General features: G+C 35.8%; 1 protein-coding gene across 1 annotated transcript in view; it reads left to right on the top strand.

The window, feature by feature from the left end:
* Nucleotides 1–2,644: 2,644 nt before the first annotated feature.
* LOC145248015 (zinc transporter Slc39a7-like) overlaps nucleotides 2,645–13,004 on the top strand; it is a 37,257-nt gene continuing 26,897 nt past the window's right edge. The window contains exon 1 of the mRNA XM_080109707.1: nucleotides 2,645–4,512. Coding sequence (XP_079965833.1) covers nucleotides 3,456–4,512 — 1,057 coding nt within the window. The 5' untranslated portion in view covers nucleotides 2,645–3,455. The remainder of the gene's footprint in view (nucleotides 4,513–13,004) is intronic.

Below are 13,004 nucleotides of genomic sequence, written 5' to 3'. Positions count from 1 at the left end.
CTGAGCATGATGATTAACACGCATTTCCTTCTATAACCCTCGTCGGGCTACAAACTAGCTACTGGCCGACTTGATAACAAACACGCATGGTGACCCTATTTTTTTTTTTTAATGAATTGTTTCAAGTGAGACGCACGTTTTATTTGATGAACAAAAAAAAAACGAATATTTCAACAAAGAAAAACAAGTGAACTGCTACCGACAAGAATCTCAACAAGCAACAATGACGAAATCCCTCGTCAGACTCGGCAAAGAAAAATAAATACGGAGCTGTCGACTTCATACCGAATTAAAAAAAAATTTGAGCTCGACAAACATTTTTCACGGTTTCCTGACATTATTATCCTGCAACAAACGCAAGGAGCAAAATCACATAGGCCTATACACATTCTCTCCTGCACAGCAGATGCAACAACAAAGTAACAATAACAGGACATCCCTATCAACACATAGGAAGAAGTTGAATCAACGATACGAGTTGAGATGCGCCACGCACACGGATAAACTCACAACTGGAAGTTTCGTTGACAGCTGGCAACTGGACACCCACCGTTCAACACGAACAAATGTGCAACAAGCGCTCGTACAGGCAATGTACACACACTTCCACGGACTCACTTGTGAAGATAGCCGGAACCTACACACCCACTGTCCAACACGAACGAATACGCAACAAGCGCCCATACAGGCAATGTACACACACTACCGCAGACTTACTTGCGAAGACTCATGTCAACACGAACAAAATTTTCCTTCCAAACGAACAATTCACTTCACTATCCAAGCAATTTGTTGCACATGTCAGCACATTAAAAAAAAAAAAGAGTAAACGTCTTTTCCACGCGTAAGTAAATACTTCTTTTTTATGAACACACTCCGTTTTTAAACAACCAACAACCAACAGCAAAAAAACGGATGAAAAGTCTTGCCCAAAACATTACTTATTTTACTGCATATTTTTTTTTTTCTGGGAAGGGGAGTATTGTGCAAGCCTTTGCTAGTCTCACACAAAAACACGGGTCACATTTCAAGCCACTTTTCTAGTTATATACATACATGCGCACGTACATACGCACGCACATACATACACGTACATATATTCATGGTCACGTACATACACTCACATTCATGTGCACACACACACACACGCTAACGTATGCACACGTACGCACACATGGCCAATGTCACTTCCCCTTAAAGGAAATCCACTCATGCGCAAAGAACACCGGAAACAACTAAGCCTTTTCTTTCTTTTTCCTCCTTTTCTATTCAGCACTTGACTGGAGTGGTCAAATCACCTAACGCTCCTTGCAGAGCGCGTGCGCTTCACGTCCCCTGTTGCTATGCGTGGGACAAGAGTCAACAGACAGTACGTACACCTTATACGCTTTCTATCTTCATGGCCAGGATTGACTTTCTCACTCACACTCTCTCTACAACAATAGACTTTCCCTCTCATCAGTTAACAGCAAGAGACGCGCGCCAAACTAAACTCGTGTTGTACCATTTCTTTTATTTGTTTCTTCACAAAATAAATTCTAGTTCGTTTATTTCAATAAACGCGTTGTTCGTTCCTTTCTCAATTCAATTCATTTTTCTTATTTTGTACGACTGGGGGATGTATATAATATATCCACCAGTCTTCTACAACAGCTTGGTCTTCTTTATGTGTGTGCGTGTAATTTCATTGAAATAAAATGTGGCCCGAAGATCGAGACGTGAGTATGGAAAGAAATAGGGGTAATATCCATTGAGAGCGTACAGTGGTTATATGAGAAAATAAAGCTGTGTACGCATTATAAATGTTTCTTTTCTGTGTCTTATGTTATACATTAGTACATTAGGGATCATTTCGAGTTAAAAGTTTATTTACTGCACCCATCTGAACTAGAGAAAATCATGATTTAAATGTGTATGTCTCATGTAAATAACTAACGATGAATATCTAATATGGCCGACCAGACGGGTGATCAAAAAGTCAGATCGAGCGTACCGGAAAACGAAATGAGACCAAATTGACAACTGGCCTTTTTTTCTTTTTTTTTTGCTTGAACTTTGCGCTTTTCGGATTATTTTGTTATGTTTTATTTTCTTGGTGGATATTTGTTGGGAGGGGGGGGGAAGATTTTTTTTTTTTTTTTGCCAGAGATTATAGTTATAGGTAATTATTAACAACAAAATTGGTGCAAGTCCAGATTAATAGCATTTGTAAACAAAAATGAGTACTTTTTATTTTCTTGAATAAAAAAAACAAACTTACTCGATGAGAACACGACTGGTTTTGCTTTAATAATTATTTTTTATTCAAACGTAACAAATAAAATTTCAATTTGGCTTGAACTTTGCGGTTTTCGGATTATTTTTTATTTTTGTTATTGTTTTTTTTTTTTAGCCGGATGTAACTAACAAACAAAACAAAAAACAATTTTGGTGCTTATGCACTTATGTTACCGTTATTTTTTATGGTTTAAGTGCCTTCCCCAATGTTTGAAGTGTTTCTAATGTTTTTAATCTCTGACAAAAAAAAACTCCGCCCCCCCCCCAAAAAAAAGCGCAAAGTTCAAGCAAAAAAAAAACAAAAACAAAAAAAGGCCAGTTGTCAATTTGGTCTCATTTCGGTTTCCGGTACGCTCGATCTGACTTTTTGATCACTCGTGGCCGTCTGGTCGGCCATATTAGATATTTATCGTTAGACATACACATTTATATCATGATTTTCTCTAGTCCAGATGGGTGCAGTAAATAAACTTTTAACTCGAAATGACGCCTAATGTATAACATAAGGCACAGAAAAGAAACATTTATAATGCGTACACAGCTTTTTCTCATATAACCACCGTACGCACTCAATGGATATTACTGAAATAGTTATGTTTACTTTTCCCGATGAACACCGTCGAGTTCAACACAACATGTCAAGTGTTTAAAATTTTTTTATTCAAGGGAGATAATTCGGTATCGTTTACTTCACGTGACCAGTATTTCAGATAAAGGGAGATAATTGAGTTTTATTTTATTTATTTATTGGATTGACAGACGAAAGTAAGCGAGAAAGTGACTGACAAGTCGTTGAAAGCCACGTCGTCTACATTCACGACACAAAGCGTAAACATTATCGCTTTTATTTACTTGGCTAAGGATTAAAATCTACAAGTGTTTGTTTAATACAATTTGGAACAAAGAAAAACAACTCTGGATCGGCTTGAAGTTAATTTAAATAATTTACTGGAGAATTTTTCAATTATAAACTAAACACGTTACAAGCACACAGTCGGTTTAGCGGTTAACGGATCCATATTGGTATCTTAAAACAAATTAGCGGTTTAGTTTATGGTAAAAATATAAAAATTATCCTCATTTTAAATAGATTGGTTGTTGAAGAAAAACAATTTCTGTGTTTTTTTTTATTTATTTCATTTGTTTACTAAGTGAGGAGTGGGTGTAGACGCCCAAGTATGGCATTGCGGTTTCTTTGGTGTTCGTTATTAGCCGGGTTTTTCCTCTGTGTGTTAATGCCTTCTTTGGTTTCCGGGCATGGCCATCATCATCATCATCATCATCACCACCATGGGCATGCACATCACCACCCCGACGACGAGCATGAAAGCGAATCCCCAAGTTTTAAATACTCTAAAAAAGCGAATGAAATTCCCGAGGTTGAAGATGACGTAGATGAAGAAGAACATCATCATACAGGCCACAACCACGAAGACCCCCACGGTCACAGTCACGAAGAAGACCCCCACGGTCACAGTCACGAAGACCCTCACGGTCACGGTCACAGTCACGAAGACCCTCACGGTCACAGTCACGACGACCCTCACGGCCACAGCCACGAAGAACCCCACAGCCACGAACACGAAGAACCCCACGGCCACAGCCACGAAGAACCCCACCACCACCACAAACGCTACGACGAGGAGTCTCACCATTACCACAGCCACGATAAAGGTCATCAAAATGAACCTGATCAAAGAGGAGGAGCATCAACTACGAAGAAGCCGGTTTATTTGAGAACCATGAATCCTATGCTGTGGATCGAAGCGTTGGGAGCCACCCTTCTTATCAGCGCCGCCCCCGTTATTATTCTGTTTTTCATTCCGTTGGACAATACCGAGGAACACTCGCCTCTACTTAAGGTCCTTCTTAGTTTCGCGTCGGGTGGTCTTTTAGGGGACGCCTTTCTCCACCTGATTCCTCACGCAGTGAACCCACATTTGCACGGCGACGACGAGGGTCACCATCATCACGGGCACTCGCATGGCGGGGGAGAATCCGGAGGCCACGGACACGACCTCTCAGTGGGTCTCTGGGTGCTCACAGGTATCATAGTGTTCCTCACTGTTGAGAAAGTGGTTCGCTTCTTGAAAGGTGGACATTCGCACAGCCACTCGCATTCACACGCGACTCCTTCTTCTTCGTCTCAAGAGGAAGAAAAGGAAAAGACAAAGGAAACAAAAGAACCAGAAAAAGAGGAAGCAGATCAAAGTGTCGGCGTGAAAGAAAAGAAAGGTAGGTTAAAAAGTAAATAAAAATCGCCTTTTTTATACCTTAGCTTTTTCCGAAGAAAAAATTGTTGAGGCACTCGGATAATTTCATTACTTAGGTAATTAATTCCGAGTATCAACGGAGAATTTCGAGTCTGACCCTGAAATAGCCGAAACCGTTTACGATTTAAAAACTTTTTAAACCCCAGCTTCCATTACTATTAATCACATTTATTGAAAAAAAAAAAAAAAAAATGAAATAGAATTTTAGAATCCTATTTAAAAAAAAAAAAAAAAGAGAAGAACTATTTTTTCTTTATACCTCCAATGTCGGGTAAAGCTTGTAACCCTCCTCCCTTCCAACGTAAATACTCTTGACCCACCTGAATAGTAGCAAAATCACATCCTTTCATTGTAAAGGTCTTTAGTTTTCTACTCCCATAGCTTCTTCCCTCGCTTGCAATATGCCTTGGTTGGGGTGAATCATCAGCATATTTCGTTTTATTTCTATTTTATATGCTCGCATGCATTGATTGGTTTTTAGAAATTGATTTCTAAACTAACTCATCTCTGTCCAGGTCTTTATTTATCCCTCTTTCTCTGAAGTTCATTCTTATCACTTCTGTGTTTTCTTTGGTCTTCCTCTGTTACCTGTTCTAAATCCACTAACTCAAGGACTCTCCTCCATTCTTTCAAAGTGACAGTACCAACAAAATCTGTCCTGATTTAATTTTTCTCTAAGATCACCAGATTTAAGTCTGACTTTAAGACTTACATTACACAATTAAAAAAAAATTACAGTTGGTTGTGTATAAAAAGATTCTAGCAAAAAATAATACATACCAGACTCGGAAGTGTTTGGTAAAATGCAAAATTGATGACATAAGTATTGAAATTTTCTTGGATACTCATTTCTAAAATGTACCGAAAATAAGATTTCAAATCCAAACCTTCAGATCCAATTTTAAATATTTCATCAAATAGACTCCCAAAATGTCTTGGCTTGAAAAAATGAAAAAATTCTTTTTAGCATTCCATACCAGATGAAAATTCTTTGTCAATGATCAATCTGGCAGAGAATAGGATACTGCGGCATCAGCTGACCCTGCTTTATCAAATTGAGGTATTTATTCTAGATAGTGCTAGGAGGTTCACTTCTCATGCTTTACTTTTTCTCTTTGAGAAGGGGTTAGTTTATAGTTAACCACTTGAGGAGAATACCAATGAGACTACTCAAACATTTTTTGCAGGAGCCAGAGTCTTGTGCACTAGCCTACACTCTTCACCTTCGTACTTTGGCTAGAGCAAAGTATAGTATCTGTTCTGATACTTCGCTTTATTTTTTTATGTTCTCAGTCACTGAAGGAGAAATCTTTCTTCACTGAGATGAATTTTATTTTTTGGCTGTTTATGCAAACGACACCATATCAATGCAAATGTGCCCGACAGGTCAATACTTGGATTTATATTATTCCTGATCTTTATAAACGACCTCTTCAATGCAACTGCATTAGAGATGGGTATATTTGCTGATGATACCCTGCTCTAATCTTGGTATGCGGACAATTGCTAGCCTTTCTATCTCTCAGACAAAATTTCTAACTCTCACAGTCTGCCAAGCTCCAAATCCTGTCACATCACCACAATATTACATCCTTGTGCTTGTTTTGCAAGTATTTCCACATAATGTGCTCTGATGAACTTACAGCACTTATATTCCCTCAATGTAAATATCCCTGATATGCTCGACTAGCGGCAAAATCGCACATTTTCACTGTAGACGATATTAAACGCTGAAAGATTTTCTACTCTAAGAGTTTTTCTTTGAACAGTTTTCCTTTGGAATTCCATATGTTCTCACTTTCTCTGATCGTACCAATGTGCAGAAATTTAAGTGTAATGTGAACAAATATCTGATAAGCATAATTTTCATGGCACATAAAGATATGATGCCATGGCCTATGTGATATCTTACATGTTTTTTCTTTGGCGATTCCTCTATTGTCCCTACTTTTTAGTAGGATGTAACAAGACTATCAAACCCTTTTCCCCTCTGGTAAAGCTAATAAGACTTTTAGACTACTCTGTAATCAATATCAATGTAGTTAATAAAATAGCCACAAGAATTCCCCAACAACAAATGCCACATACAAATTCAAAAAAGCTATGCTAACAGCTATCTTATGTAACTTTTGAACACCTTTCTAGACACATTTAATCATGATAATAAAATACATTACATTACATCCTAGGAGCAACACCATCACAATCGCAACATCGTTAGAGGAAGGATTACCTATTTTTCCCTCTAAATATTTAGTCCTACCACCACCACCACCAGTTAACACCGGGAGGAAGTATACATGTTCCACAGATTCTACGCTTACACCGGCCGTAACTAGCTCATACATACACAGATATACCATTATCTTTCCCATAGTATATAGGCAAGGACAAAAAAAAAAAAAATGGAAGAAAAATCAAGTTGTTGTATTTTTTTAAAATGAATTAAAATCTATTAAAATCCATTGTTCTTGAGCAACTATTTTTTCCAGAAAGATAAAAGCCTGAATTTTATCATATGAAAAGCAGAATAATATAAAACGCTTTCTACTATTTTTAATAGAACTTTAAATTTTAAAATGACCAAAAATTACCATTCACCACCATTTTTTTGTCTCTATGGATAACACATTTAAATATTTTAAAGGTTTTTGAATCAATTAAATTTTTTTTTTTTTTTTAAATGATTTAAGATGATTTGCTATAAGAATATGCAAAAATATTATAACATAAGTACCTGAATTTCAAATAATTCCATTTTTATTCTCACTCTATAGATTTTGCATGGCAAAATTAAAAAATCCAAAATTTAATCATAGTTTGTAAGAAACTATAGTAGCCTTTACATTTACTAAATGAACTTCATTTTGTAAATGTAAATTTCCATGTATTTTTAATGTTTGTTTTGACAAATTAGTGAAGAATCAACTTTATAACAGTTTAATTCTGTTTTCATAAGCAATACATATATATATATATATATATATATATATATATATATATTTGTTGGCTTCATATCCCCCAAAGTTTAGCAATGATGAGGCTGGCCAGTACCAGATGGGTGACTATTTTGGGAATGCTAGGCACCATATGTGTTGGAGACAACTCCTGCATCTAGTATCACACTTGGTTGTCTTGACCCTGTCTTGCCATCAGAACCAAGTGTTTCTGGACAAGAGAGTGCGGTAGATGCAAGTCCCTCACACTTTAAACTAAGTCAAGTACAAGTCAGAGCAAAAAAGAAAAGGGGGATATAACAACTGTTTGTAGGCATTATGGTCTTCCATAGGTGAGTTAATATCATGTAATGACATTATGGTCTTCCATAGGTGAGTTAATATCATGTAATGACATTATGGTCTTCCATAGGTGAGTTAATATCATGTAATGACATTATGGTCTTCCATAGGTGAGTTAATATCATGTAATGACATTATGGTCTTCCATAGGTGAGTTAATATCATGTAATGACATTATGGTCTTCCATAGGTGAGTTAATATCATGTAATGACATTATGGTCTTCCATAGGTGAGTTAATATCATGTAATGACATTATGGTCTTCCATAGGTGAGTTAATATCATGTAATGACATTATGGTCTTCCATAGGTGAGTTAATATCATGTAATGACATTATGGTCTTCCATAGGTGAGTTAATATCATGTAATGACATTATGGTCTTCCATAGGTGAGTTAATATCATGTAATGACATTATGGTCTTCCATAGGTGAGTTAATATCATGTAATGACATTATGGTCTTCCATAGGTGAGTTAATATCATGTAATGACAAATTGCCAAAAGAAATGAGTGTTTTTAGCAAAATGTGCAATTATTTACGGATTTTTTTTTCTTTGTTTGCTATCAATTCTTCAAAGCAATTCCTATTTAATGGTATATTAATATTGGGCCCACTAAAAGAAAATTATTAATTTATTTTTCAAAGATTTAAAGGTAGTGTTTTTCGTAAAAATAATGAAAATATATAATTTTTTTTGCTAATCTGAAAGAATAATAATTATTAACATATTCAATGAATTTCACACAATTCAAAAGATAAAAAATTAAACATATTCAAAATTTGGATTTTCAACCTTAAAATGCGATACCTGCAGATTTTTTTGTTTGTTTTATCTACAACCCTCACCTTCCCACAATACAATATATTTTGTTCAGTTTTGGCTAATTATTTTAAGCATATTTGTAAGCACAAATAAAGACGGAGGTTTGTAGGCAAAAAATATATATATAAATATCGATTAAGAAAAAAAACTGTAAACCATTACAAAGTTCATTCTTTACTTAATAATCGGCGAAAATTTTGTATTGATTGGATAATTATTTGATTTTTGGTAGATTTTTAAAGAGAGACTCTGTCAAAAAATACTTACTCCCTCCTTCCGTTTTGGCCATGCCTACCAAAAAATAATAAAGTCTCGTCTCCCTCTGGGAAAGTCCGCTGCCTCGGATTCGTTGCCCGCTAATTCTCTTATTCCAGAATTAGATCATTCTAAGTGAATACTAGAGAACATTACAATATGGCATCGCTAGGAACAAATGTGAAGAGGGGATAGTGCATACTTTCATCTAACAAATAAGTGGTTGCTAAGCTTATCAAAAACCTTGATTCTAGTAAAGCAATTGGCTCTGATGGCATCCCAGTCATAGTGCTTAAAAAGCTTCAACCGGAACTAGCTCCCATACTTACAAAGCTGTTTAAATGTTGTCTTAAAGAGAAATGCTTCCTAACACCTTGTTTGCCCTGGATTTAAAAATTCCAATGATCAATCATCTCCACCTACGTACAGATTACTCAGTCTCCTGTGCGTCATGAGTAAGTCTATAACAACAGAATATTCTTTTCATTATTTTGACTCTCGAGTATATCTTGTATGTTTTAGATAAAGTAATGTGCTTCTCAATTGATTAACTGTATCTAGCTGTATCGGATATATACGTGAGAGTCGAAACAATGATAAAAATATTCTCTTGTTATAGCCCTAGTCATAAGTAAGTTGCTGGAAGCTGTGATAAATGAAGAAGTGGTCAACCACTTTGACAAAAATAACCTGCTCAATGATATGCAATATGGTTTCCGTTGTGCGAGATCTACAGCTGATGTACTGTTATATCGCACAGGATTAGCGAATTGCTCGACAGCTTTGTCTCAAGACATATCAAAGGCTTTTGATAGAGTATGGCATAAAGGTCTACTTCACAAGATCGCCAGCTATGGAATAGCTGGGAATGTTCTCTTGGTTATAAAATTTTTTCTCTGATAGGCTTATAAGAGTAGTCATTGATGGGTAGAAATCAGAAACTCACTGTATTAATGTTGGTGTCTCTTGCTGTTCGATACTGGGTTTAACTTGGTTCTTGATCTTCATCAATGATCTCCCAAATCACATTCTCATGTCATTTGTAGATATTTATGCAGATGACACGACAATCTATGGCAACACTTCAAAGGCCAGCAATGACAAAGATTTTTCTCTTTCTTCTGATCTTGAGAATGTGATGCAATGGGGAAAAAGGTGGGTGGTTAATTTTAATGCATTGAAAACCAAGCTTCTCTCCTTTCATCATAATCGCTCTGATCCCCACTTGATTGAAATGAATGGCTCTAGTCTTGGGGAAGCCCCATGTTTTGACTAGCTTCTGGGACTGACTTTCACTCTTGATCTGAAATGGAACACATACATCAAATCTGTTGTCAAAATCGCTGCAAAGATGGTTGGATCACTCTACCACGCCAGTAAATATCTCACTGCCGATGCGATCCTCTATCTGTATTGGGTCAGTTTTTCTAGTATTTTCAAGGAAATGTATGGATGTAACAAGATGTGAATTATTAGGGAGAACTCGACTCTCAAACCTTAGAGCAACTAATCTATAAAAAGGAAACATTGTAATTATATATGTCTCTGCCACATAACACATTGTGAAACTGTGCAAACATGATGTCCCTGGTGGATATACTATCATCTGATGGATGCTCACATTATTCTGAACATGAGTGCACTTCATAGTTTTATATTTTATGTCGTACAATGAACACAGGTTGAACCAATTAACCATTTACATTTTGCATCCTAAACAAGGCACGTTGTCATCAAGACGTAAAGGACTGCTGTGAATTAGGGGGTCATATTTCTAGGGACATTCTAAGTGGGAAGTTGTGCAGCGAGATGTTTGTTTATATCACATTCAAATTTTGCTACAGTTGGATGAGCAGGGAGAGAATTCTAAAGATAAGCAGTTCAAGGTTCAGCTATTAGAAAAGAGAGCTATCCTGCATCTCAGGACCTCTACATTAAAGAGGTTGCCTGTCAGATTGGTTGGGGATATTTACATTGAGGGGTTATGAGTACAAGCTCATCAGAACACATTTCCAAGCACAGAGATGCTACATTGCAGTGATGGGACAGGGTGTGGAGCTTGGTAGATAGTGTGGGACATTAGGTTATAGATTCCTTTTTTGCACTCTGTCCATGAGGAAAAAAAGTAGTGGTTGATGCACCAAATGTGGCAATAATACGCCATGCAATGGTAAATGGTTGTTTCCTAAAGATCTAAGATACTTGCAGGTGTAACAATTTTTCTAACCTGGTGAATTTTAGCATTAAATAACCCCCCAAAATGTCATGTCATTAAATGGACCAAGCAAATGGAAGTGTTTAAACTATTGATACAGTTATCTTTATTCATTTAAACCCCCTCCTTCCATGAGAGCAAGTCGGTCAGTTTAGGTATATTCTAGCTCCCCTAAAAATAGAATACTCTAAATAAGAAAAATAAAAATGTCCTCCACTTGAGAACGATTTCTCCTCTTGTGACTGAGAACAGAATGAATACTGCACTTTGCTCCTAGGTCGAAGGCTGATGCATATGTTTTGTTGGTTTTATCAACAAACTGTGTTATACTGTAAATTGGTCACTAATAAATGCTGCAGTTTTTATTTTTTGTGATTTTTTTTTTTAATGCAATCTGCACATTCGAAATGGAAGCTTAGTTACTCTATTACTAAAATTGTGATGGTGTTACCTTGCTTCTCACCATACACACTTATCTGTACATAAATGTTTTAGAAGGTGGGAGGAATGACAAATAACATAAATAAAGGAACAAATGATAAGAGTAGTAGTAGGAGGCGAATGACTTAAATTGAGATAGGAATGACAGCTTAAGACCCATCTGTTGCAGAGACTCCCAGAAACCCAACTGACCTTCTCGCCTATGCTTGCTGTAATATGTATAGGTATTAGTTTCATTTGTAGTAGACTACACACATGAATATTGTTTCTTGATTTGGTTCCTGTGTTTTCTATAGATTAACTTGGGTCTCTTGCTTCGCATCTGTTTATCCACTGTACTTATTTTGCAATAGAACCTGTTGTAAATTTTTCTTCAAATTTAAAACCTCCCGTTATCACTTTGAGTGTCCTGATTTTGAAGGGGTTTCTAAAACTCTGTCAAACGCATGTCTATTTTACTTTTCTTTTTAACATAGACTGTTGGTTGAAAATCATTTGTTGTAATCCACTTTTGATAATATGCTCATTTCTTTGATTTAATTCCTTGTCAGTCTGATTTAATGATGAGAATTGAGCATTTTTTATTTTTAGAAATTCCTTTGAAATTTTGTTTCAGTTTAAAGTTGGCAAATATCTTCTCATATCTCTTATGTCTACTGAAGAAATTTTACAGACAAGTTTCTTTTAATTCATTTTTTTTTTCTCAGCTTCGTGATTTAAGTTTACAATATTTTTTTATAAGGAAAATTTATTGGTAGATCCAATCCAGTCAGTTCCATAAAGATTGTTTGTGTTGGTCATTACTAGGGCTAAGACAACAGCATATTCTTTTCATTATTTTGACTCTCGAGTGTGTAACCATTGATATCTTATATGCTTTTATATATATGATGTGGTTCTCAGTTGATTAACTGTGTCGGATATATACCCCAGAGTCAAAACAATAAGAATATTCTGTTGTCTTAGCCATAGTCATTACAAACGTTTTTAATTTCAAAGTTTCTTTTTAAATATGACACCTTCTGATTTTATTTTTTCACCAATCACATTTTTCATGGTTTTGTTTGTTTTCATCATTGTTGGCTTGCCTAGTTTTCTCTGTGTCTGAAGATTTATTATTAACAGATGTGATCGAATTGTTTTTATTTAATTTTAACTTTGTTTTATTTAATATTTTTATCCGTACAAATTTCCAGCTTTCTCGCTTTTAGTAATTTTTACAAAGCTTTTTTTTTTTTTTATAGTGTGTTATTTTGTGTGTGACACAGTTTGCAATTTAAGCACTTTTTAATTTTATATGGACAAGCCTTGTACCAATGCAATTGCCCACAGCTAAAACACAATTTAGGTGGCAAGATACTGGTGGTTGAATAGATTTAGTTGGTGAATTATTTTTTCTTTTCTAATATGTGACCTGC

Source organism: Euprymna scolopes, chromosome 26, assembly GCF_053919585.1.
Source record: "Euprymna scolopes isolate OS-2025 chromosome 26, ASM5391958v1, whole genome shotgun sequence".
In the NCBI taxonomy this organism is placed as follows: Eukaryota; Metazoa; Mollusca; class Cephalopoda; order Sepiida; family Sepiolidae; genus Euprymna; species Euprymna scolopes.
Note: the sequence above shows the minus strand (reverse complement) of the source record. Positions and strands in the feature narration are given on the sequence as shown.